The 22,407-nt window shown below is 44.7% G+C and overlaps 1 protein-coding gene across 2 annotated transcripts in view; it reads right to left on the reverse strand.

Moving 5' to 3' along the window:
* LOC131689916 (protein spitz-like) overlaps window positions 1-22,058 on the reverse strand; it is a 37,826-nt gene extending 15,768 nt beyond the window's left edge. For both annotated transcript variants that reach the window (XM_058975315.1, XM_058975308.1), the window contains exons 1-2: window positions 21,489-22,058; window positions 8,200-9,881 (exon numbers count right to left, since the gene is read on the reverse strand). In XM_058975315.1, the coding sequence (XP_058831298.1) occupies window positions 8,200-8,269 (70 nt within the window). In that variant the 5' untranslated portion in view covers window positions 8,270-9,881; window positions 21,489-22,058. The remainder of the gene's footprint in view (window positions 1-8,199; window positions 9,882-21,488) is intronic.
* Between the last annotated feature and the right edge of the window lie 349 nt (window positions 22,059-22,407).

Raw genomic sequence — 22,407 nt, forward strand, 5'->3', positions numbered from 1 at the left:
CCTACTGGAGCTGTAGAGCTAGGTTCTCGGAAGAGCTCCCTATAAAAATCACACACCACAACTGCAGACGAGACAGGCAGTGTCGCCCACTAAAACACTGTTTAAGAACGGTCTTCGCGATCGCGTGTGTCGTCGCGAAAGGCTCGAGCATTTGTACGTAAACGTGTTCGATCGCGTGTGCGATTGTATGTCGCGTGTACTAACGTGTATGTAATTTCGCTTGTACAAACTATTTTATAACCGTTTGCCTTTCGCAAATTCGCGTGTTTTCTTGGATGATCGCGTGCGGACCGTGAATCTAATACTTAATTTTTGGTGTACGAGTCAGATGCTAAAATACAGTGAGATCTTCGATATCACTAGATTTCCCGGTCATGTCGCCATGGAACGAACGTGTTGTCCAGTGGATATGAGAGCTTTATTTTTTTTAATTGGTCCAATTGAAGGCATGGACCTAGGCTGCTGGTACCGAGAATATAGACTTGCGGAAGTGACCGATTCATAATCGAGCGATCGCAGGAGTTTGTAGGTGCACACTTGAGACCGCAGTTGAAAATTTAAGTACTGAGACTTATCGCCGGGATGTTAGCACGTTTGCGAGATCGCGGGTGCATGTTGCGTGGATGATCGCGAAGGGCTCAAGCATTTGTATGTTAACGTGTTTTTCGCGTGCATGTGAATTCGATTTTATAACCGTATACCTATTCGCATATTCGCAAGCTTTCAGATTATTTCGTGCACCGTGAATCTGATACTTAATTTTCAGTGTTTAGACGAGTTCAGATGCTGTTGTCTAGTGCATTTTTATTGGTCCAACTAAAGGCATAGGGTTAGGTCCCTGGGCTTGGGTGATGAGCCTGATGGGCGCGTACTCTTGCTTGGTCGATAAGAGTGGGAGATCCGAGCGAGTGCTGGTTCATTGATCTCTGAATCTCATGACCAATAATCATTCGATCGAGTGTTTTGGCGGACGGCTGATATGGATGTTTCTACTTTCAAATGGGGGAACATATTGGTTCGGTTGTTCGAGGACTCATTTGATCTTGAGCATAGTGATCGAGTAATTCGATTCAGATCAATGGACTGTCATCTATAAGAGATGATCATGACTGAAGATGGGTATTTTTATCTCTTAAATCGCTCTGTCGCTCTGGCTCGTGAAGATGGCGATAACACTCGTCTATAACACTATAACGAATCGGATTCGCTGTTTTCAGAAACAGAGATGACCATCTCTTATGGATGGATCCTTCTCTTAAACATACTGTTCAGCCACTAGTTTATGCTCAACTAGATCAACTTAATAAACTGAAACGCGTAGTTTTTGAAGAAATCCAATCCACGTGAACCACACCACCAAACACCTAAGAGTAGTTTAGGTGCATGTAAAATCTATTTCTTTATCGCTCTCGCAGGTTGATGGGATTTACGATATTGTAAACATCATCAAGCCACAATAGATTCAATAGTTATCTAAATATAAGGACCTTCGCTCTTTTTAGTTTCTATTTGCACCAAATTCTACTACTAGAGGTTAATTAGTTCTCATGTTAATAATCCACCAATCATTATGACTACTCAGAATTTTTACTTATATAAGAAGTCCGCTTCAAGATGTTGATTACAATACGCCTCGATAGTGGTGCATCGAGGAGGCCGGGAGGGCTGATATGAGTCTTTTTTTCTGTTCTATACCTTTCCTCTATTTACCCTCTCATAGCCGACAATCAATCAGTAACAAATAGATAATTGAGAAAGGATGTGCTATGTGTGGTCGTTGGCTATTCAAGTATTGGTAGAGTTTGAAGTACTAATGTATGTCTTTCATGTGATGATCATAAATTCAGCTGTATCTTGTACCTATCTAATCTATTACGTCTCTTATATATTGTCCTTTATTTCTTCTTTTCGAGTCCTATACTGCCATTCTACAGCCGCCTTCAGCTGGGTCAGCAAAGATGGCGATATTGAACGTCTTAACATTCACACATTCTCAAACGCGGTATCAAGCGGGAACCTACCAAAATGCCCTCGCACACGCGATTACGAATCGGTCACGTCCGGAAGTCTATCCTTGATCCTAGAAGCCTACACTCATACCTATTAGACAACACGTCTCATGGCGACATGACCGGGAACACTATCGATATAAGGGATCCCACTCTCTGCCAGAATTCTAACCGCGCATCGAAAATTTAATATCAGACTCACGGTTCGCGCGACCATTGAAGAACACACGTTACAAAATCACGTCCGTCAGCGCACAAACGTTAGAGCCCCTCGCAATTTTCAAGCAACCTACGCCCACGAACTCGCAAACATGATTACACCCCGGTGATAAGGTGAAAATCTCAGCACTCATAAACTTAGCAAAACGATCTCAAGCGTCAATCTACAAACTCCCGCGCTCGCGCCATCATGAATCGAGATCGTCCGGAAGTCTCTATCCTCGGTACCAACAATCTAGGTCCTTGTTAATTAATTAATAAAAAAATAATTAAATTGAAAAATAATTCCCATATCCACTAGACAAAACGTTCCATGGCGACATTACCGGAAACTCTAGTGATATGGGGTAACTCTCTCCCTGTCAGAATGTGATCCGTACACCGAAAACTAAAGATCAGAATGGCGGTCCGCGAATATATGAATGGCCGCAGGGTTTCAAAATCGAATTTATACACGCGAAGTCACATACACGCGACAAACACGAACGCTTAAGCCCTTCGCGATCATCTACGCACACCTATGTCCGCGATCGCTTAAACTATCATCACTTGCATCACTCCGGCAATTGTGTGAACGTTTTAGTACTTACGAAGTTACAAGCGCGGTCTCAAACGCGAACCCGCAAACGCGCGCTATCATGAATCGGTCACGTCCGGAAATCTTTAGCCTTCATTCTATCAATTTAGGTCCATACATTCAGTTGGACCAATCAAAAAAAAAAATAAAGCTCATATCCACTAGACCACGCGTTCTACGGCGACATGATTGGGAACTCTAATGATCTGAAAGAACCCGCTTTCTTCTGGAATCTGAACCGTGCACAAAAAATTAGGTAACAGATTCACGGTCCGCGCGCGATTATTCTAGAACATATGCGAATATGCGAAAGGCACCCGGTTATGAAATAGAATTTATACACGCGAAGTTACATACACGTTAGCACACGCGACATACAAACGCACACGCGATCGAGCACGTTAACGTACAAATGTTTGAGCCCTTCGCGATGATACACGCGATCACGAGTCCCTGCGCCCGCACATACCTGAACCGTACAATGAATATCAGATTCAGAATCATGGCCTACTACAATTGGCCTAATGCAGTGTTTTAGTGGGCGACATTGCCTGTCTCGTCTGCAAATTGTGGTATGTGATTCTGACGGGGAGCCCTTCCGAGAACCTAGCTCTACAGCTCCAGTAGGACAACTCTCGAAAAAAAAACTAAAGGCATAGGGCTAGGCTGCTAGGATCGAGGGTAGATTGATTGCGGGAGCGACGGGTTGATGCTTGAGACCGTGTTGGTAAATTTATATATGCTAAAATGTTCACTTAATTACCGTGTTGTTTGAATGTTGGCTAGAACGAGGGCGTTCGCGTTTGTGGTTTGTGTTATCGCGAAGGCCACGTTTGTACATTTGGAATGAGAGAGATTGTGAGTGTATATGAGAGAATGAGAGTATGAAAAAACATAAAAAGGCCCATTAGCCCTCTCGGTCTCCTCGATGCGCCACTATCGAGGCGTAATACAATAACCATCTTAAAGCAATTATCTGGCAGAAGTTTATTAGCACTGATGTACGCAATATGCTTGATGATGTTTGTAATACCGTCCGACTGGCGAAAACAAAAACCTAACTGTAGAACCGAGCCCCAACCGCCAGGAAAACAGCGACAAAAACAGTCGTCTCCACTACTCACGCCCCAAACTTTCAATGAGCTTTGGCATAATGCTTATTGAGAGGTAGGGACATTTGCGAGGAGCAAGCTCTGAATCCTCGATACGACGCAGTGCCAAAAGTTATTGTACTTTGATTACTGAAACGATTTTAAGTACAGCGCCTTCGTAATTTAAATACGCAAAAGTCGCGCTAGTGCACTGAGTGCACGCTGCTCTGAAAATCTAGCGAAATCGTCTTAGCGCATCAGCGTTCAGTGGGCCATTTGCGCGACTTCCGGAAGGTTAAGTACGTACACATCGACATTAATTACATCATGTACCTTACTAAGTACAACAGAAGCATTTTTAAATACTTCCATTATTTACTTTAATTATATTCAAAATACGTTAGTATTTTCAATACGACGCACTCAAACCTGCTAGTGCTTGACCCTCGGACATTTAGCTTAATACTTATTAGGGAGTGAAGTCCACATTCCTTTGTATTACGATGTTAATATAGCAAGAATGATATCCGTTATTCGATAACTGGAAGCCAACTCCCAATCAGTATTAAGGTTCAAGTTACCTTTTTTAAGCATGTGTTAGAATTGAACGCTTGGTAGTGTGCGTAGGAAAATTTGTGTTCAGCTTTGCCACCGAATTATCCATTTAAACCTTTTTAAAACTCTAAAAGAAGAATATCAGTCGATTTATTAGATCATCACGATTCAATTCATGCAAAATACCTGCTGGAAAAACCATCGGCTTAGCTAAATGGTGCTTTTGAAAAAGTGGCTGTGGTTTTTTCATTGCGCAGTTGTGTTGCGTACCCCAGCTCGGTGTGGTAGTGTGATAAAAAATCACAGCCACTTTTTCAAAAGCACCATCCAGCTAAGCCGATGGTTTTTCCAGCAGGTATTTTGCATGAATTGAATCGTGATGATCTAATAAATCGACTGATATTCTTCTTTTAGAGTTTTGAAAAGGTTTAAATGGATAATCTGGTGGCAAAGCTGAACACAATTTTTCTTACGCATACTACCAAGCCTTGAGGTAACTTGAGCCTTAAGGTCTATCTATCTGCACCATTTCTCGCTACATTTAGCACCCCGCAAGGAAGCCACTTCGCCCCAGTAATAGTTTTCTTCTATTTTAATTGCCTCAATTTCAAACTACAAGGACGGCTTCCCTTTGCCGACTACATTAAGATTTTTCGACAGACACGTGATTCAACCATTGCTGAATTCATTCAAAGTGAACTGGACAGCTTCAGCACGTGGTGTAATCTGAATAGTATGCTCAATCGTCAAGATTTCGCGAAAAACGTCATCCAATTCAGTTCAACTACTGCTTAGTCGACTCGACTCGAGCATTCCAAGACACTCTCACGTCAAGGAACTTGGAGTCGTCTTGAATTCAGCACTAACGTTCAAGCCACATACATCATATTTTATATATCATACTTTGTAGAAAGGCATCTACATAGCTAGGATTTGGATTAATCTTCCAAATAGCAGAAAACGTTAGGCGCGTACGCTGTCTTAACTTTATTTATTGTGCGTTGATCCGTTAGTATACTGTTCTGCTGTTTGGCATCCGTACTACCAAAAAGGAATTGACAGAATCGAGACTGTTCAACGCCGGTTCACACGCTGTGCTCTTCGACATCTGCCATAGTGAAACAGATTTCAACTCTGCATTCCAAGGGACAAATTACTGTCGAGCAATTTACGTCTCGAATTTGCTCTGTGCCAAAGTGGAACGCTCTACAATTCCCGAACGTCTGGATCTGCAAGAACTACATACTAACTCTCTTCAGCGACACCCTTTCAGGAGAACCAACTACGGTCACAACCTACGGGAACCCAGATTCTAATCATTCGACCGACCGTGCAATGACATTTCTCTCACACTTCCGGCAGGTCATCCGAACCATCATATAACGGTATCCTAACTGGAATAGCCAGGCTATCATCAACGACCGGATTGAAATTCCATAACTAAATTGGAGCGGCCTGACTTGCACAGTTGTTCATCTATACAACAGAGCCATACGATATGTCTCAAATCCTTTACCATGTATGTACATATTGAAGATGCGAAACTTCCAACGAGTAATTCCGGTGTTGGCGCCGCCTGCCCCTAAAGCGGTTGTTAACTATTAAGTAGAGAGTATTGTGTCTTTGGCGAAACCTACCTAGCAACGGTGGTGACGAATAACCTGATTCTCCGTAAGAAATTATGTACTATTTTGCTTTCAAGCAATGCTAGTTTGGCTTATCCTCCACAGCGAGAGTGGCTGGTGCTTTTGAATTCCTTGCGATTGCCGGGGAAGTGAAGTTCTACACTTATCTAATCCGACAAAGCTGTTCATAAATGTGAAAAAGTTACGGCATAGTGTCATGTGGTATGAATGTCGGAGGAAAGAATTTCGAAAACAATATTCAACAGGAAGCCAGGAAGAGGACGCCGATTTCGTGGAACTCAATCTATTCGAAGCAAATGCCCATTTGAATCGCATCCAACAAACCACACCCATCTACGGAAGAGACTCGTCGTCAAAGTGATTTATCGAGCGAAACAATCAACATTCTCTCAGGTACCAGTCCTGTGCCCCTTCCCTGAACAATTCATCACACACAAGGTCAAAATAGTAGACACCTGTATCCACGCCCAAGCAAAATGTTCAATTCAGTTGTAAGTAGGACTAGACACCCATCAACTAATCACGAAGACATCCGTACCGATGGGAATGAACCATGCCAGTCGAAGGCCACAGGTTCAATCTCAGCAGAAAAAACTGTTGCCTGTTCCTAACTTTCTGGAATTTCAATTTAATCAAATGTCACTCATTGATCGATAACGAGGAACTTTAGCCATCATCCCACTCAGACCGAACAATGCGTATTTTTTCTGCATATGAAACTGGCCACGTAACAGTTCCTAGTTTATCAAACTATACAAAGCAAAAATTTAGTTTGTGCTATAGCCTATCAATTCAGTTGTTGGAAGCAGTTTCTTCGTCCCTGTGGAGTGCGCATAAGAACTTCCGCTTATGGACCTTACCATTCATACACTGCCGCTATACGCGTCACTGTTCAATGTGCTATGGGATTCCTTATACACATGGGACAATTATGCGTAGAGCGACAGTACAGCAATTAATTGAAAGAAATCTGCGAGAAAAATTTCGACTTTACCTTTTTTCTGATCTGAGCATAATAATGTGTTATGTCCAACTGCTGTAGTCAGAGAACACATATTTCGAAGCCTTACTGAGGCAGTTTTCAGAAATATTAGCAAGTCACGTACGTCATTCGAGCAAAATTGATGTAAGGATTCGACCATCGAGATGAAACAGTGGATTGGCAATCAATGCACGTACTTGTTCTGCGCGATTCAACTGGAGTTTTAGACCTGGATGCACTGAAGGGCTCCCTGTTAGTCTGCCTACGACAGCGGGCCGGCATACTGATATTTATTAAGTTTTTAATTACCCCAAATGCTGGTAAATGTTTAAAGTACTATTGTAACACCATCTACAACCTGATTCAGTTTTGGGGTCAAGATAAAGCGGCATTAGTTTAGAGACTTTAATCCCCCTCCTGATGTTCGATACATACGTTTATGATTGTCCTAGGACTTAATTAACTTCATTAAATCAGTTTGATCAGAGCCCTTTTTCTAATGGGACATCACGCAGGACTAGGGGTTGCTCAGAAACACAAATGGTCAATCCGGCGCTAGCTTACTTCTGTCACTAAGTTAGCGTCGGATTCTGATGAGACGAAGTCGAAGCGCAAATTCCATAACTAATTTACAAAAAACTTCGAATTTTTCCAAGTTAAAAATATATGGTAATTCCTTAAAGAAGTATCTGAGCAACTAAAAACATCAATCAGCTTAAACTTCCCTCGATACCATTCCTACCACCGCCAAACCCTCGACCACACGCAACCACATCGATTAATTACCCAGCGATAAGAGTCGAATCAACCTCACCATGGGTGGTGCGGTAGGGAAGAACATTTAACACGCGTGACAGACAACAAGCCTTGACCGTCGGCTGATAACTAAACAAGTAGTTCGCTGCGTTCACACCACAAATTATAGAGCAGAAAAACTAGATCATCGATAAGGATCGTGACTCCAGCCCAGCCCCCATTCGCCCATCTCGCAGACCACGGGAGGCCGCACATACCTAACACACACAGGCACACGTATTATCACGTACACTCATTTGATCGTAAACAAAAACAAACTATTCGTTAGACTGAAAGAGAAAAAAAAAGCAGCAATCAAACTAACCTGTGATTAACACAACTGATGACAGCATGATGAATAGTATTGCATAGAATTTTACTATATTTCTATTCATTGCTTATGAATGAAAGAGGTTGCTGTCGGCGTCTTCTTCTTCTGCTTTTGCGTCGTTTACTCCGTCCGTCTGCTCTTATTTTGCTTCTTCGTTCGGTTGTTTGCCGTGTTTCGTCTTCTTGCTGCTTTTTCGCCTAGCTATCTGTCACGTACGAACTAACAGTGTGTGTGGTGTTTCTTCGAAAACAATACGAGAAAAAAACACTCTATGCTTTTCGGCAAAAACTTTTCACTTTAGCTTTTAGTCTTCCTTCTTTGTACTGTATACAACTGCGTCGGGGGAGTCTTTCTCCAGCGCTCTTCACACGGGATTTTCTTCGCTCTGTTCAATTTGACGAGTCTTTTGCTCTTTTTCTTCTTCGTCTACCTTCACTTATGCGCACAGGCAGTGAACTATTATTTCATTACTTTTTCGTCTTAGTAGATAGGGGAAATACTCAAAACTTAACTATACACAATTATTCGATGATGCACTTATTCTTCACGGAACATATTTCACTTTACTTTTTTTTCGCAGGTCAGTTTTTTTGCTCTTCTTCTTCTGGTTAATACTACTTATTTGTGGCGATTCCAGGTGGGGGAACGGAATCATTCACCTGTGTTGCTGTCGCTGCGGTTAGCGCCTGAACATCTGGCAAGGCTATTCCCCTTCGATCGTCTGGAATTTGCAGCGGTCGGTTCTCGAGGAGGAGGAACGGTGCCAGACTTGTTCAAACTCTGTCCCAGCGGTTGCTTGGTACTGGTAGGACGACTAGTAGCGACAGTAACGCTGGTCCAGTGGATGTTTTTCACAATTGACACCGGTGACGTGATAGCTGGTGCCCAGCGGTGATCGTTCAACGACATTCCAATGGCCGTTTTGTTGTTCCTGTTGGCAGCTTGTTCCGGCAGCGGCCTGCCCGCAGCAGAGATTGACCGCAGACGAGGGGATACTAGATGCAGATGACCAACGTCCCCGGATGGCAGCAGCAACATTCTCACCAACGCGGCAGCAGCTTGCGCGATCGTAACCGTTGTCTTTTTCGTCGTAGTAAAATCGATCGCGATACACCAGTTTCATTTTACTGTACCACCTTCTCTTGCCGACGCTTTTGTTGCTTTTTTTCCAAGTAACTTGCAACTATTCGGTGACGATCGATTCCTCCCTAGCTAGCTGTGTGTGCTCGTGGCATTTGTTGCTTCCGAAACCGATTCTTCCCACCGGGGTCACCAATCTCTCTAACGCTTTGCGGGACTCATCGCGCAACGAAAACAATTACATTTTCCCCCTTCTTGTTTTTTTCTCCTCTGCTCTTTCCGCTAAGGCGTTCGTCTTCTTCGGTTGTGGGGTACCGACAAATTGTCCGAATATTTCTTACAATACCCGCCAGTCAGCCAGCCAGCCAGCCAGCCTAAAAAAGCAACGGGTTCGCGTCTCACCGATGCAAGTCGCTTTTGCGCTGTGGTGGTACGGTCGGGAGGTAAAGTTGGTTGAGGTTGATGAGAGCGCAAGGCACACGGTTCACAGTCCGGTTGAGGTTCGTCGGTGGTGGTCCCTCACAAAGACGGTCTGTGCAGGCTGATGATGATGATGATGATAATGACGGTGATGACGACGATGTCGTGGGATAACTCTGGAACAGAAGGAGAAAATGAAAAATATAAAAATAATGATGGCAAGCGGCAATCGGTTTTCAAAGTTTCCAACGAAGGAGGTATGAAGCAATAGAGACGGCAAGGAAGGCGGTGTGAGTGAGAGATCCGTGATCGGGTTTGGTCTGGGCAGTCAGGCAGTGCACAGTGGGGTTCTTCATGCCAGCGGTCTGGGTAAAAATTACAATGATTTAGGTATGTTTGGCTTAGCATCACCAGTTGACAGAATGAGGTTTTGACAAGGGTTTTGATTTGTTGACTTTTTGGAATAATTAATAATCATAGTAAGCTAGGCATTATAGTTATCAATTTTCACTTTCGATTTTTTCACTGTTAGGTCATCTTGTCACGCAATGCCATTTAGTAGCGAATACAACTAAAAACTTTAAAGAATAACATTTAAACTTTTGGCCGTACCAAGCTGCAACCTTGTACATCTTTGACCCCTCTAGCGATAACTGATCGTTTACGCTATACTCGGAAGAATGTGGGGTGGTCTTTTCTGTGTTTTGGGTCAGCAGAAAGCCGCCAAAGGAACTGCCTTCGAGGTAGGTAAAGAGAAACGAATAGAAAGAATGGACGAATCGGAATTAGGTGCATTGGTTGATATTGTTATTAAGTTGTCTATTTTCATTATTCCAATGAATTTAGGCAATTAGTGGTCATTTAAGTTTGTAGAATTGATCAAACTGTTACAAGAGTTTATTTGCCGTGGTTGTTCTATAGGAGACGATAATTTGGTTCTAGGTTATGTTATATTTCCTGATTACACATCATATTAACATGATTTAATCCGTTCCACAATATTCCGCCACGTCACTCGGTCAGTTGCTACTTGTCTCTAACCTCTCAGGTGCCCGAAACTCGCCAGGTTCTGCTCCACTTGGTCCAGCCACCGGGAACGCTGCACTCCTCCGTCTTGTACCTGTCGGGTTGGAGTTGAAAACCAACTCTGTGGGGTTATTGTCCGGCATCCTCACAACATGCCCCGCCCACCGTACTCTTCCAGCTTGCGCTACTTTCCGGATACTTGGCTCACCATAGAGTCGCACAAGTTCGTGGTACATCCTTCTCCTCCACTCGCCATCCTCCTGCACATCACCGAAGATCGTTCTCAGCACCCTTCTTTCGAAGATTTCGAGTGCTTGCAGACCCTCCTCGAGCATTGTCCACGTTTCGTGCCCGTAGAGAAGCACCGGTCTCTAATCAGTGTGTTGTACATGGCGCATTTCGTGCGGTGGTGATGCTTCCTGGATCTCAAAGTTTTGTGGAAACCATAGTAAGCACGACTTCCAGAGATAATACGCCTTCTGATCTCCCGGCTGGTGTTATTGTCCCCAGTCACCAATGAGCCTAGATATATGAACTCGTCAACCACCTCGAGCTCGTCGCCGTCGATCGCTATACTACTGCCCAAGCGTTCCCTATCACGATCGGTTCCGCCAGCCAGCATGTACTTCGTCTTAGACTTCAGTCTACACGTGCTGCTTCGCGCTTCAGTCGGGTATACAGATCTGCTAGCGTCTCCCTGTTTCTACCGATTATGTCCACGTCGTCAGCGAAGCACACGAACTGTCCGGACCTCGTGAAAATCGTGCCCCGCATGTTGAACCCCGCAGGCAGGACAACCCATCGCCTTGTCTTAGTTCCCTGCGTGTTTCAAACGGACCCGAGAGGCCGCCAGAAATGTTGACACAACACCTTACACCATCCATCGTAGCCTTAATCAGTCTTGTCAGCTACCCAGGGAAGCCATGCTCGTCCATCATTTTCCATAGCTCTACACGGTCCACCGTATCATATGCGGATTTAAAGTCGATGAACAGGTGATGTGTCGGGACCTGGTATTCACGGCATTTTTGGAGGGTTTGCCGTATAGTAAAGATTTCGTCGTTTGTTGATCTGCCGTTGATGAAACCGGCCTGATAACTCCCAACGAATCCATTTACCAGCGGTGATAGGCGTCGGAACAGAATCGGGGATAGCACTTTGTAAGCGGCATTTGTCACTGTGATCGCTCTGTAGTTTTCACAGTCTAATTTGTCGCCGTTCCTTGTATATCGGGGTGATGACCCCTCCCTGCCACTCCTCCGGTAGCTGTTCTCTGTCCTAGATTCTTTCGATTATTCGGTGCATGCTTTCCGTCAGTTTCTCCGGACCCATCCTTACCGTACTTACCAGCTGCCTTGTTTTTCTTAAGCTGTTGAATAGCCTCGTTAACCTCGTTCATAGTGGGCATCCCCGTCGGCTGCGACACTGACATAATCGTCCTCCTCGAACGCCCGATTGTCCACCTGCGCACCATTCAGATGTTCATTGTAGTACTGCCTCCACCTTTCGAGCACCTCACGTTCGTCCGTCAAGATGCCACCTTCCTTGTCTCTACACATTTCGGCCCGCGGCACAAAACCATTGCGAGTCATTCAGCTTCTTGAAGAATGCCCGCGTTTCTTGAGAGCGATACAGCAGCTCCATCTCCTCTCTCTCTCAGACTCTTCCAGGCGGCGCTTTTTGTCCCGAAAAAGACGAGTCTGCTGTTTTCGCTTCCGTCGATATGACTCCACGTTCTGACGAGTGGCTTGAAGCAACATCGCTGTGCGTGTTGCATTCTTCTCGTCCAATATCTCTTGGCACTCGCCATCGAACCAATCGTTCCGTCGACTCCTCTGTACGTATCCCAGGACGATCTCCGCAGTGCTGCTTATGCTTTAGTCCTGGTCCAGCAGTCCTTAAGGGGAGCATCGATGAGCTCCTCCTTCGGTGGCAGCGCTGCTTCAAGATGCTGCGCGTACGTTTTCGCGACGTTGGTTTCCTTCAGTCGGCCCAAGTTTTACTGCGGCGGACGCCGCTATCTTATACTGTTTACTACGGATAGTTTTGGACGCAGTTTAACCATCGCCAGATAGTGGTCCGAGTCGATTGGTTCTAGGTTATTTGGCACAATTTGTTAGCCAAAACGGCATGTCAAGGAATCGTTTTTCACTTGAAATAGGACTAGCTTGTTTCAATTTTATTCAGTTGCGATATATTTTCATTTGCTTCGTCGTGCCCTGTAATTAATACTCCGTTTTAAATATATTTTAATTGTATACTGTCAGGGAAGATATTAATCGAAAAGCGTCAGATCTCCATGTTAGGAGCGGTTCGAAACAGCGTATGTTCCGGAACAGTCGGCTAAAGAGAAATGCGGCACCTCGTCAACTATATCCTAAATGGTAGCTCCATCAGAACCCCGTTGACATTTGCAACCTAGGAAGCTGTAAAAAGTGAAGGTGGCGATTAGTAGCGTTTCACAAATTTGATTGCACGGCACCGACGACGAACGGAAACTCCGCGCAGTAAAACCAGCTGCGGGTATCACGTTCAAGTGCATCTAATACAGTGACGACGAGAAGGTAGAACATGGAGTAGGCTTTGTAATATTTGGAAAACAACATCGACCGGGCATCAGATGGAGATCGATGAGTGAGCGTGTCTGTGCGTTTAAAATGAAAGACAAATTCTTCAACTATAGCATGTCCAACGCCTGCCCACCGACAAACTTGATGATATAAAAGATTAGTTGCATGATCGTCGGGATAAAATCTACGCTGTCGCTATACGTATAACTGTACCACGTACTATGGAATTCCATGGTCAAATTATGCGTAGAGCGGTAGTTTGGAGGAATGCCCAAAACATTTCTTTTTTGTTCTGTTTGTATGCTGCTAGGACCGAAGGTGGGGCTTTCATAGGAGAACCACACCGATCATCGAAATTACAAGTTCGCGTAGATTTTTGGATGTTTGGGTGTATCGTGAAATCGACGATTAATTTTGAGTTTGCGGTTCAGATGCTAAAAGAGAGTTAGTTTCCCCCCGACTATGGCGCATGAGTTTTTTTGTAGGATAGTCCAGCTAATGCTATGACCGAGGGAGGATGTTCGTGGTTGTGATCCGTTTCGTTTCATCGCAAAGGACACGAGTGTTTGTATGTTAGCGTGTCTGATCGCGGGAACGTTTACACGACGCGTGTATAAATTTGTATAGACGAGTTGACGTTTGCATTTTTGTGTGGGTTGGTATGTTCGTGCTTCCATGCGACTAATCAACTAGTTATTATTTTTGGGCAGTCCAATTAAAGATACGTATCGTTGTTGAATAGGCGTTTGTATAACTCTTATTCTTGTTTACTAGGAAAGCGAGATTCGTTTGAAAGCGATTCGAATTAATAGTAAACCCATTTAGTTTTGCCGCAGTAAACGGGAATACAAACCACTTTCGAACGAATCTTGCATTCGTCGTAAAAACAAGAATAAGGATGAATAGCACTTGAAATCGCTTTTGAAATTCGTAGGTGCCAACATGTTGACTTAATCATCATGTTTGTGCGATCGCGGGAAGTTCAGTAGGGCACTAATAAAATGATCATTCTGAAACTGCACAAGCTAGAGCACCTCAAGCGAAACTCAGGCCCAATCAAAGTCAGAAAATCCTCCCCCGTGAAAAATCACTAGAAATCTAATACGCACCCTCACACCAGTGGACCCGACGACTTCCACTAAAAAACGCCTCTTTGAGCCGAGTTAAAAAATCCCGATACCGTCCAAGACCCAAAAAATTTGTTTTGAGTTGCTGTACAAAAACTAATTGTGGGTCGAGAATTAATGCCCTTCTTCTGCGAGGACAATCTGGGCGGCAAGCTACAGATTGCACAATTTACTGAGCCTTTTAGCTTTCTTGGGAACTAACTCCGTGGGTACCTTGTTTCCCTACCCAGTGCCATTCAGCACCTCGTTGAGTCATTCATCTCCCGACTTGTTCCTGAACTACTCCATCTAGTCCCCGACAGTGGATCTAGCTTACGCCGACGGTGAGTTCTCTGGCGAAAGAAGTTCTCCCGATACCGATCTTTCTTCAGTTTTTGCAATATTTTTATCGGGCCAATTGGATGCCGAGGTCAGTTTGGTGATTCCGGGTGGAGCATGGCATGGCGGACGACTCATACCCGGTACTCTGCCACCGTCTAATCGACTAGTCCCAGGCGGAGGATCTAGCCTACTCCGGCGGGTAGTTTTCCGGTGGTAATTATTGTCCCGAAACCGTTGCTTGCTGTTCACCATACCATTTCCGCTGTAAGGCGGCCATGATATGCATCACCACTCTATTGATCGAGTTCAGCGTGTTTTTGCGTCGATTATCATTTTGTGGACGACATTATCCGGGTTGATGCCTGCCCCAACCATTTCAAGCGGCCCCCTACTTGTCACTTCGAATTTCGGATATTCGAAGACCACGTGCTCCGGTGTCTCCAGGACGTTCTTACACTCCAGGAACAACGGTGACGTTGTGTGCCCGATCCAATGAAGATACTTCCTGATGTACCCGTGGCCCGAGAGGAGCTGCGTCGAGTGGAAGTTCACCTCTCCGTGTGTTCTATTGACCAACGTCGACAGATTTAGGATGAGCAGGTAGATCCACCATTCTTTCTCCGTATTGCCCAATTCTTGCTGCCACTTCGTCATCATACCCTCACGTTTCCGGTGTTTCTCCAATTGTACACTCTACGAAGTGTATACACAGAAACATGTATATTTTCACCCAGTAATAAATTGTTACCCAGACGGGTTGCAACGTATATAGAGCCCTGAGAAACGCCCGCTGCGACGCGCATTGATTTCGGCCCTTCGTTCATCTCGTACAGCAGCACTCTGCTCAGGAAGTAGCTTTCAGAATCTAGCATAGATAGTTTGGAACCCTCATCCTATGCAGCGCTGCGGCGATGGCCTCCCAGTTTGCACTGTTAAACGCATTCTTCACATCTATCGAGACCACAGCGCAGTATTGAGCTCATCTTCGCTTCTATTGAGATGCCTTCTTGACACTCTTGAGCACTGTCTAAATTGCTGCCACTTTCGATACTCCTTTGCGAAATCCGAACTATATCTTGGGTAATCCGCGCTTACCCACCGAACTTTTGCCGGGAGTGTTTCAAGTGTATCCAGAAGCATATAGGTCTATACGAGGCCGGATCACCCGGCGGTGTCCCTGACTTTGGCAGCAAACTAGCTACTGTACCTTCCATATTTCGGGGAAGTAGCCTTCATCTAGACCCTTCTGCAGTCTGATATGCCAAGATCGCAGCTTCCAGCGCTACGTTGTTTGATATTCTATCTGGACCGGGGGCTTTCTTTGATTTCACTCGCATCGATGGTTCTGCGAACTCATCGTCGATCACTTGTCGATCGTCCGTGTTGGCTACTTCTTCGCGGTACGGTATCGGTGGCAAGATGTTTGGATCGTGCTTCGGGAAGAGACCCTCAACGACTAGCATCAGTTTACATTTCAGCTGGCGTTGGCGTGCCCTTCATTTTCATCTTAATACAGCTCCTCCCGTTTTCAGGCCGTTCTAACTTCTCGAAACGCCGCTCCTTGCGCTCTTCTCTATCTGGCTGAGACAAGCAGCGCGGAGCATACTAAGCGTCTCATTCCACCAGTAAGCTGGGTCGTCTACTGCGTGGCTCAAGTTTTTGCGGTATTGTGGCGTCACATGCCACATTTCTTCTTGTTATAACAGCCGCAATAACGTTCTCGGTCCAGTTATCTGACCAAAGTATCTGAGCAAAAAGATTTTTGCTGAGGCCATTCGTCTTCCACTTTCGCTTCCCGATCATCCTTCTCCATACTGCAAACGAGTTCCTTTGGCCAATACTCCGTGCATACTGTCTAGTCCATGTTCGTCGTCGGTGAAGAACGCCAGAAGGTGACGTCGATAATAGACCCCCTCCCGGAACCTTCATTGCGCAATCGTACGTCTAACTTCGCTAGAGCTTCCTGTAGGATACACACTCTTGTATTGGTTACTCTACCGCCCCACTCCACAACCCAGGTATCGAAGTCAGCACTAATAACTACTGGCTTCCGCCGATCAACTGCTCCAGCATTAGGCTGAGCTGCTCCACTGTCCACCTTGGAGGTGCGTAACAGCTGCACACGAAGACGTGATTGATATTGACGACCTCTAAGTATTCGTTCTACCGCTTCTTGAATGGGGCATCCGCTCATAATTTGTATCACAGCCGTCCCCGTTCCATCCGCCACCCAGTTACCGGTAGCAGGCGGGATAAGGTACGGCTCTGCGTTCAAAACGACGTCACACATAGTTTCTGTCGCAAACTGCACAACAGTTGCTTTGCGGCGGCACAATGATTCAGATTTATCTAGTTTATCTCCATTACCGTTGAACTACAATCGCCCTTTTGTAGGCAGGTCATTTGCAGGCGTCCGTGTGATGGTCGTTACAGTCCTCTGGAAGTGTCCGAAGCCCAACAACTTGTTGCATATCTCCGCTCGACCATCAAACTTTGCCTACCCCCAGCACCTGGTCAGCAGCGGTTGCCAGTAGACGAATCATCGCTGTCTGTATTCTTCCGTATCTCTTCTTTAACTGGATCGTCAAGTACACTTCACCCAGGTCACAATGTGCCTCCAGTTTCTAATATCGTAATCTCTACCCAGTCATCCACCTCGCCCAGTGATTCGTTAACCGTGGAATCCTCCTTCCCATCGAAGAGCATCTCACCTTTTTGGATACACCTGCGTCTCACCACGTTTTCACCCAAATCCCTCAGCGCTCTCGGGTACTCTCTGAGGAGCGTTGCATACGTCGTCGTGTCATTAATTCACTCTGACGATCACAGCTTCTCCCTTTGGTGTCTTCTGACGAGCCGGAGGTTTTTCTTGAATCTTTTGCTACGCTTTTGCTGTTTCCTTTGCTTCTCTTCACGATCTACAACGGTACTCCAGCTTTTTCTCTGTTTAGTGGCGTCCTTTCCTTTGACAGTGAGAACGTCCTCCTGGGTTCACAAACTTAATCACTAAGAGCCATTCAAACTCTTTGGTCACATTAGTCACCATCGACGGTTTTGGAAGCTTCGGCGGAAGTATCCAAATTCAGAATAATATTCGCGTCGGTTTCGTATACATAGATCTTTGGACCGATTTGACCAACCTAAGTCTCAAATGAGAGGTGCTGCATCCATAAAACATCTTGAGCCTAGCATCCTTAGCGAATCCGGTGCTAACGCTTTGGCCTATGCTACAGTTTCTGACCGCCTCGATGTTTTTGATGAGAGCCTGGATACGTAGTAGATTTACAAGACGTTGCTTGAGCTTGGCGCTTCCATATTGCTACACAGCATCCTTAAAGGAAGCTGGTCGACTGGTTCATTCTTGGCGACTCCAGTTTACGGTCATTCTCTAGATAACTCTGTCGCCGTTCCGAACGATTGCACGGCTTTTGCCGCTTTTTGATAATCTTCTAAAAGCACTGCCGCAGAAGTAGCTGTCGGCAAATATTTCAAACCTCTACTGTAACAGCCGAATAAGTTTTGTTGGCGTTTGTGTGACACATGTTTCTCTTGAGGCGCTGATACGTCTCGACAAGCAGCGCTTGCTCTTCTGGCTTTACGAAGAAATAGGAACAATTTCTTAGCGATCCCGTTTTCCGCTACCAGCTGCACGTTCGTTGGACCGCTCCGATGTTATCCCACCATTGTTCCGTGCATTCATATTTTTATTCGTTGTATCAGCATCAAAAGACCCCTTGGCGCTCATGGTGGTTCTTAGCCTAGTTACATTTAGGAATAGACAAAAACTTATTTTTAATCATATTTCTAGTCCAGTGGAAGTCAAATCCTGTGACAACTCTATTGAAAACTGTTCGGTAACAGCGCTGTGGCGACCGTAGTTGGTTGTCCCAAAAGGTAGTCGTTGAAGAGAGTTACTACGTAGTGCTCGAATGCGGGCTTGAAGATCCAGGCGTTCTAGAATTATAGAGCAATCCACTCTGACAGACAGTAAGTCCGAGACAAATATGGCTCGAGCTGTAGTAACTGACAATGGCTCGGTAGTTGAAATCTGTTTCGCCATGGGAGATGTCGAAGGGCGTTAGATCGCCTCGATTCTGTTAATCCCGTTTGCGGTAATACGGATTCCAAACAGCAAACAATATTCTAAAGCTGAGCGAACCAACGCACAATAAAGCGATTGAAAACAGTATATGTCGCTGAAGTTTTTACTAACGCTATCTTGATGCCTTGTTCACTATTTGTGAGGCATGTGGTTTGAACGTTTGTGCTGAATGGCTGAGAATGCTCGAGTCGAACAAATGGTAGTTCCACTGCATCGGATTGCGTTTCCCCCTGAACGTGACGATTGAGCATTGGCTCGCGTTTACAACTATTTTGTTCAGATCACACCACGTACTGAAGCTGTCCAGAACACTTTGAAGAAATTTGGCATCGGTTGAATCCCGTATCTATCGAAAAATCTTCATATCGTCGGTGAAGGGAAGGCGGGATGCTTGGAGTTTGATATTGACATCATTAGAATAAAGGACAAATATCACTGGGTCGAGGTGGCTTCCTTGCAAAATGCCCGATATAAATAACGAGGAATGGTGCAGATAGTTAGTCCTTAAATGCTGATTTGAAGTTGCCTTCCATCGAGATAGAAACTTGCATACTTGCTCAGATCTGCTCGATTTATTTTCAATCTTATTAGTAGACGAAATCTCAGATAAAATGTACCAGAAAAGGTTAATGAACTTCTGAACAGATTCCTGGTTTTGTCCGGTCCGACTAAATTCAAGAAAAGTGTCTTTGGGGAGTTGGTTTTATCTTTGAATATTTTTTTTATAAATGTTAAGTCTTCCTGCGTCGTTCTAGCGAGTTAAGACCGATCAGGCTATATCGAACCGGGCGCTGTGTTAGTTCCAGAGAAGGTATTTCAGTGCATGTCAATCCGTAAGTTCTACACGAGCTGAAGAGAACTCCAAAACTGGTGTTTTGCAATTAGTGCCCTATATAGCCTTCACCCAATATCCTTAAAGTCCCAACCATTTTTTGGGTTGTTGGGCTGCTTTGGTGATTAAACCTTTTCCAGTTCATATTAAAGACGAATTTAGTATTCCAAATGTATCGAACTTACTGTACAATCAAGTGATGTCTGGACATTTTGCTTTGCTACAATAAGCTACTCTTTTCGACATCAACCAATAAATGTATTCAGAAGTTCTTGAAAATGTGAGCAATCGTCGATGGAGCGGACTACAAGGTACAGCTGCACGATTGGATTCTTATCTAGCTGTAGGCACTCTATAGTGAAGCTAAATAATGTCATCAGTTTACAAATTGATCAAAAGGCAGCAACTTGGTACTCTTGCTATTCACACCATTCTTCAACAAAATCGCATAGTTTCTTGGAACTGGTGGCGGATTAATTTTTGGAACTTGTATTTCGTGGATCGTGTTGCGAAGAATTGGCGCTATAATTGTGGATTGTGCTGCTTGTCATTAAGGTAAAGTTTGACTGTAATATGAGCCGTTTAATTTATTCAAAAATCAATGGAATGCCAAACCGCCGTTCGGCTCACATCTATTTCAACTTTACATTGGGTGGATTTCATTTACAAAAACCGAGGCATACCTTGAAATAGCAGTTCGAGGGTAATATTTCCCAGCATCTACTGGACTCTATCTCTAAATATTCCGTTGTTTAAAAACGCTTTTAGAGCCTTGGTAACTCTTACGCTTCTTGTACAAAACGGTTTTCGTCCTTTTAGGCTTTTTAGGGAGTGATACAGTAAAAAACTGTTACCAAACGCCGTTTAATGTTTCGAGCAATTCAAACATATCGCCGAAAAAAAAATGTTCCCCACATTAAACAACTACTCATCATTTTAGAGGATCGTTTTTTTTTGTGCTGTAAACGACAGTTAACCCGCTGTCATTTTCCCCCTTAAAACTGCACTGCAATCGTTCTTATTTTTTGGCGGTTACCGTTGCGCACACAGCGCTTACAGGTGGCACCGTCGTGCGCTGCAAGGTTTTTCCATGGGCAGGGCCTCAGAGGGTCGATCGTGAAAGGTGCAAAAGCGAACGAAGCAACATCGGAATCTCTTTCACGCCTGTTTGGTTGGTAAATTAAAAAAAAATAAAGTATCTTCTCGCTCGTCGGGGTTCGGTTCGGTCTGGCTCAAAGTTCGCTGACTGACTTCTTTGATGGCTGTCTGTCAAAACCGCTCGGTTCATATTATACCTTATTTCCACTTCTTATGCATTGTCGTAACAGTGGCTCTGTCGTGTGCGGTAAGCGATGAAATCGAACCGAAATCGCGGTTGAGTGAACGCCGAATCGTTCCTCTCTCTTGGCCTTTTTGTCAGGCAAGCACTACCGTAGAAAAAAAATAATCGTCATCCATCTCGTGTAAATTGGACTCATTAGTAGTTAAGTAGCGCAACTTTACCTTTCCCTGCAATTGCTATAAAATTCATGTTAAAAACAAAACTGTCCTGTTAGGAACATTCCCCATTATTTTAAAACTGAATTTTCTAAGAACTATCGTTCATCTGATGAGAACTAATTATTTGGACCAGTACCACTGGCGGACCTGCTGGCCGTCTGGACCGATCACCGCCCTCCTCCAGCCCACCCCCTAGAGCCGGAAGAACATTCCCCAATAACACCTGGCATCCCTTTCGATGCACATCGAAAAGACACCGAGAAATAAGCTTAAAGCAAAGGAGAAAAAAAAATGCCACAACTCACTCTGCACCGTTCCTCGATCCGCAAAGCACCGTCCCCGCGTGTGTGTGTGCCGTAGCCAATGCTTCCTTCCTACTACTATTGGCAGTCAGCCGTCTAGAGCTGTGGGCTTCTATCGGTTCACTCCTTTGCTGGTGCTGCTTCTGCTAATGTTATTCCACATGTAAAGAGACGAACCCCGATGATGATGACTGAACAGCAGCAGCAGCAGCACACACAGTCGTATGTGTGGGCAGGTTATGTTATAAGGCAAGATGTGTTTGTGTGAGGCACTCCAATTTTTTTCCTTCTTCAAGAGGGCACCAGGGAAAATTTTGAGGCACTTTTCACTGTTGTTTAATGCACAAATTTACCCGATTGCATACACAGTACCGAACACCACTCACTAACGATCGTTTAACACGTCCGGGGTAACGATTCTAGCGACACATGCAAACCATTAGTCGATTTTGGTTCGCAGCCATTCGCATTCAATATTCACGCACTCTCTTTTTACAGCAAAAAAAATCCGCTTGTTCGCGACTGTGATGATGGCCAGGGAATGTACCGAGAAGCGATGATCGAAAGCTCGCCCGATGGCGACGAAATCACTCTTCCGTGCTGCCAGCAGGGGGCGAATTGAAGGGTTTTTGACAGCTGGGTGTAACTGGGGCTGACATTGCATCACGTGAGAATCGCGGGTATATAGGAGCTGAACATTCAATGTTTTATGAAAAGGTGGTGAGTGTATAATACCTTTTCCACGTCGTGTTGGTGCAAAATAAAAACGTATATCCTGTTATTTTTTTTAAATGCCCAGAAATAAGGATCTACCCCTCGAGGTCACCAAAATGTCGCAAAAATTTGCAGACTTTTCAAACGTTAATTTACTCATTGCTTTTCGGGTTCACTGTCTTGATTGAGAAGAATGTCCAAACCGATG

Source organism: Topomyia yanbarensis, chromosome 1, assembly GCF_030247195.1.
Source record: "Topomyia yanbarensis strain Yona2022 chromosome 1, ASM3024719v1, whole genome shotgun sequence".
Lineage (NCBI taxonomy): Eukaryota > Metazoa > Arthropoda > Insecta > Diptera > Culicidae > Topomyia > Topomyia yanbarensis.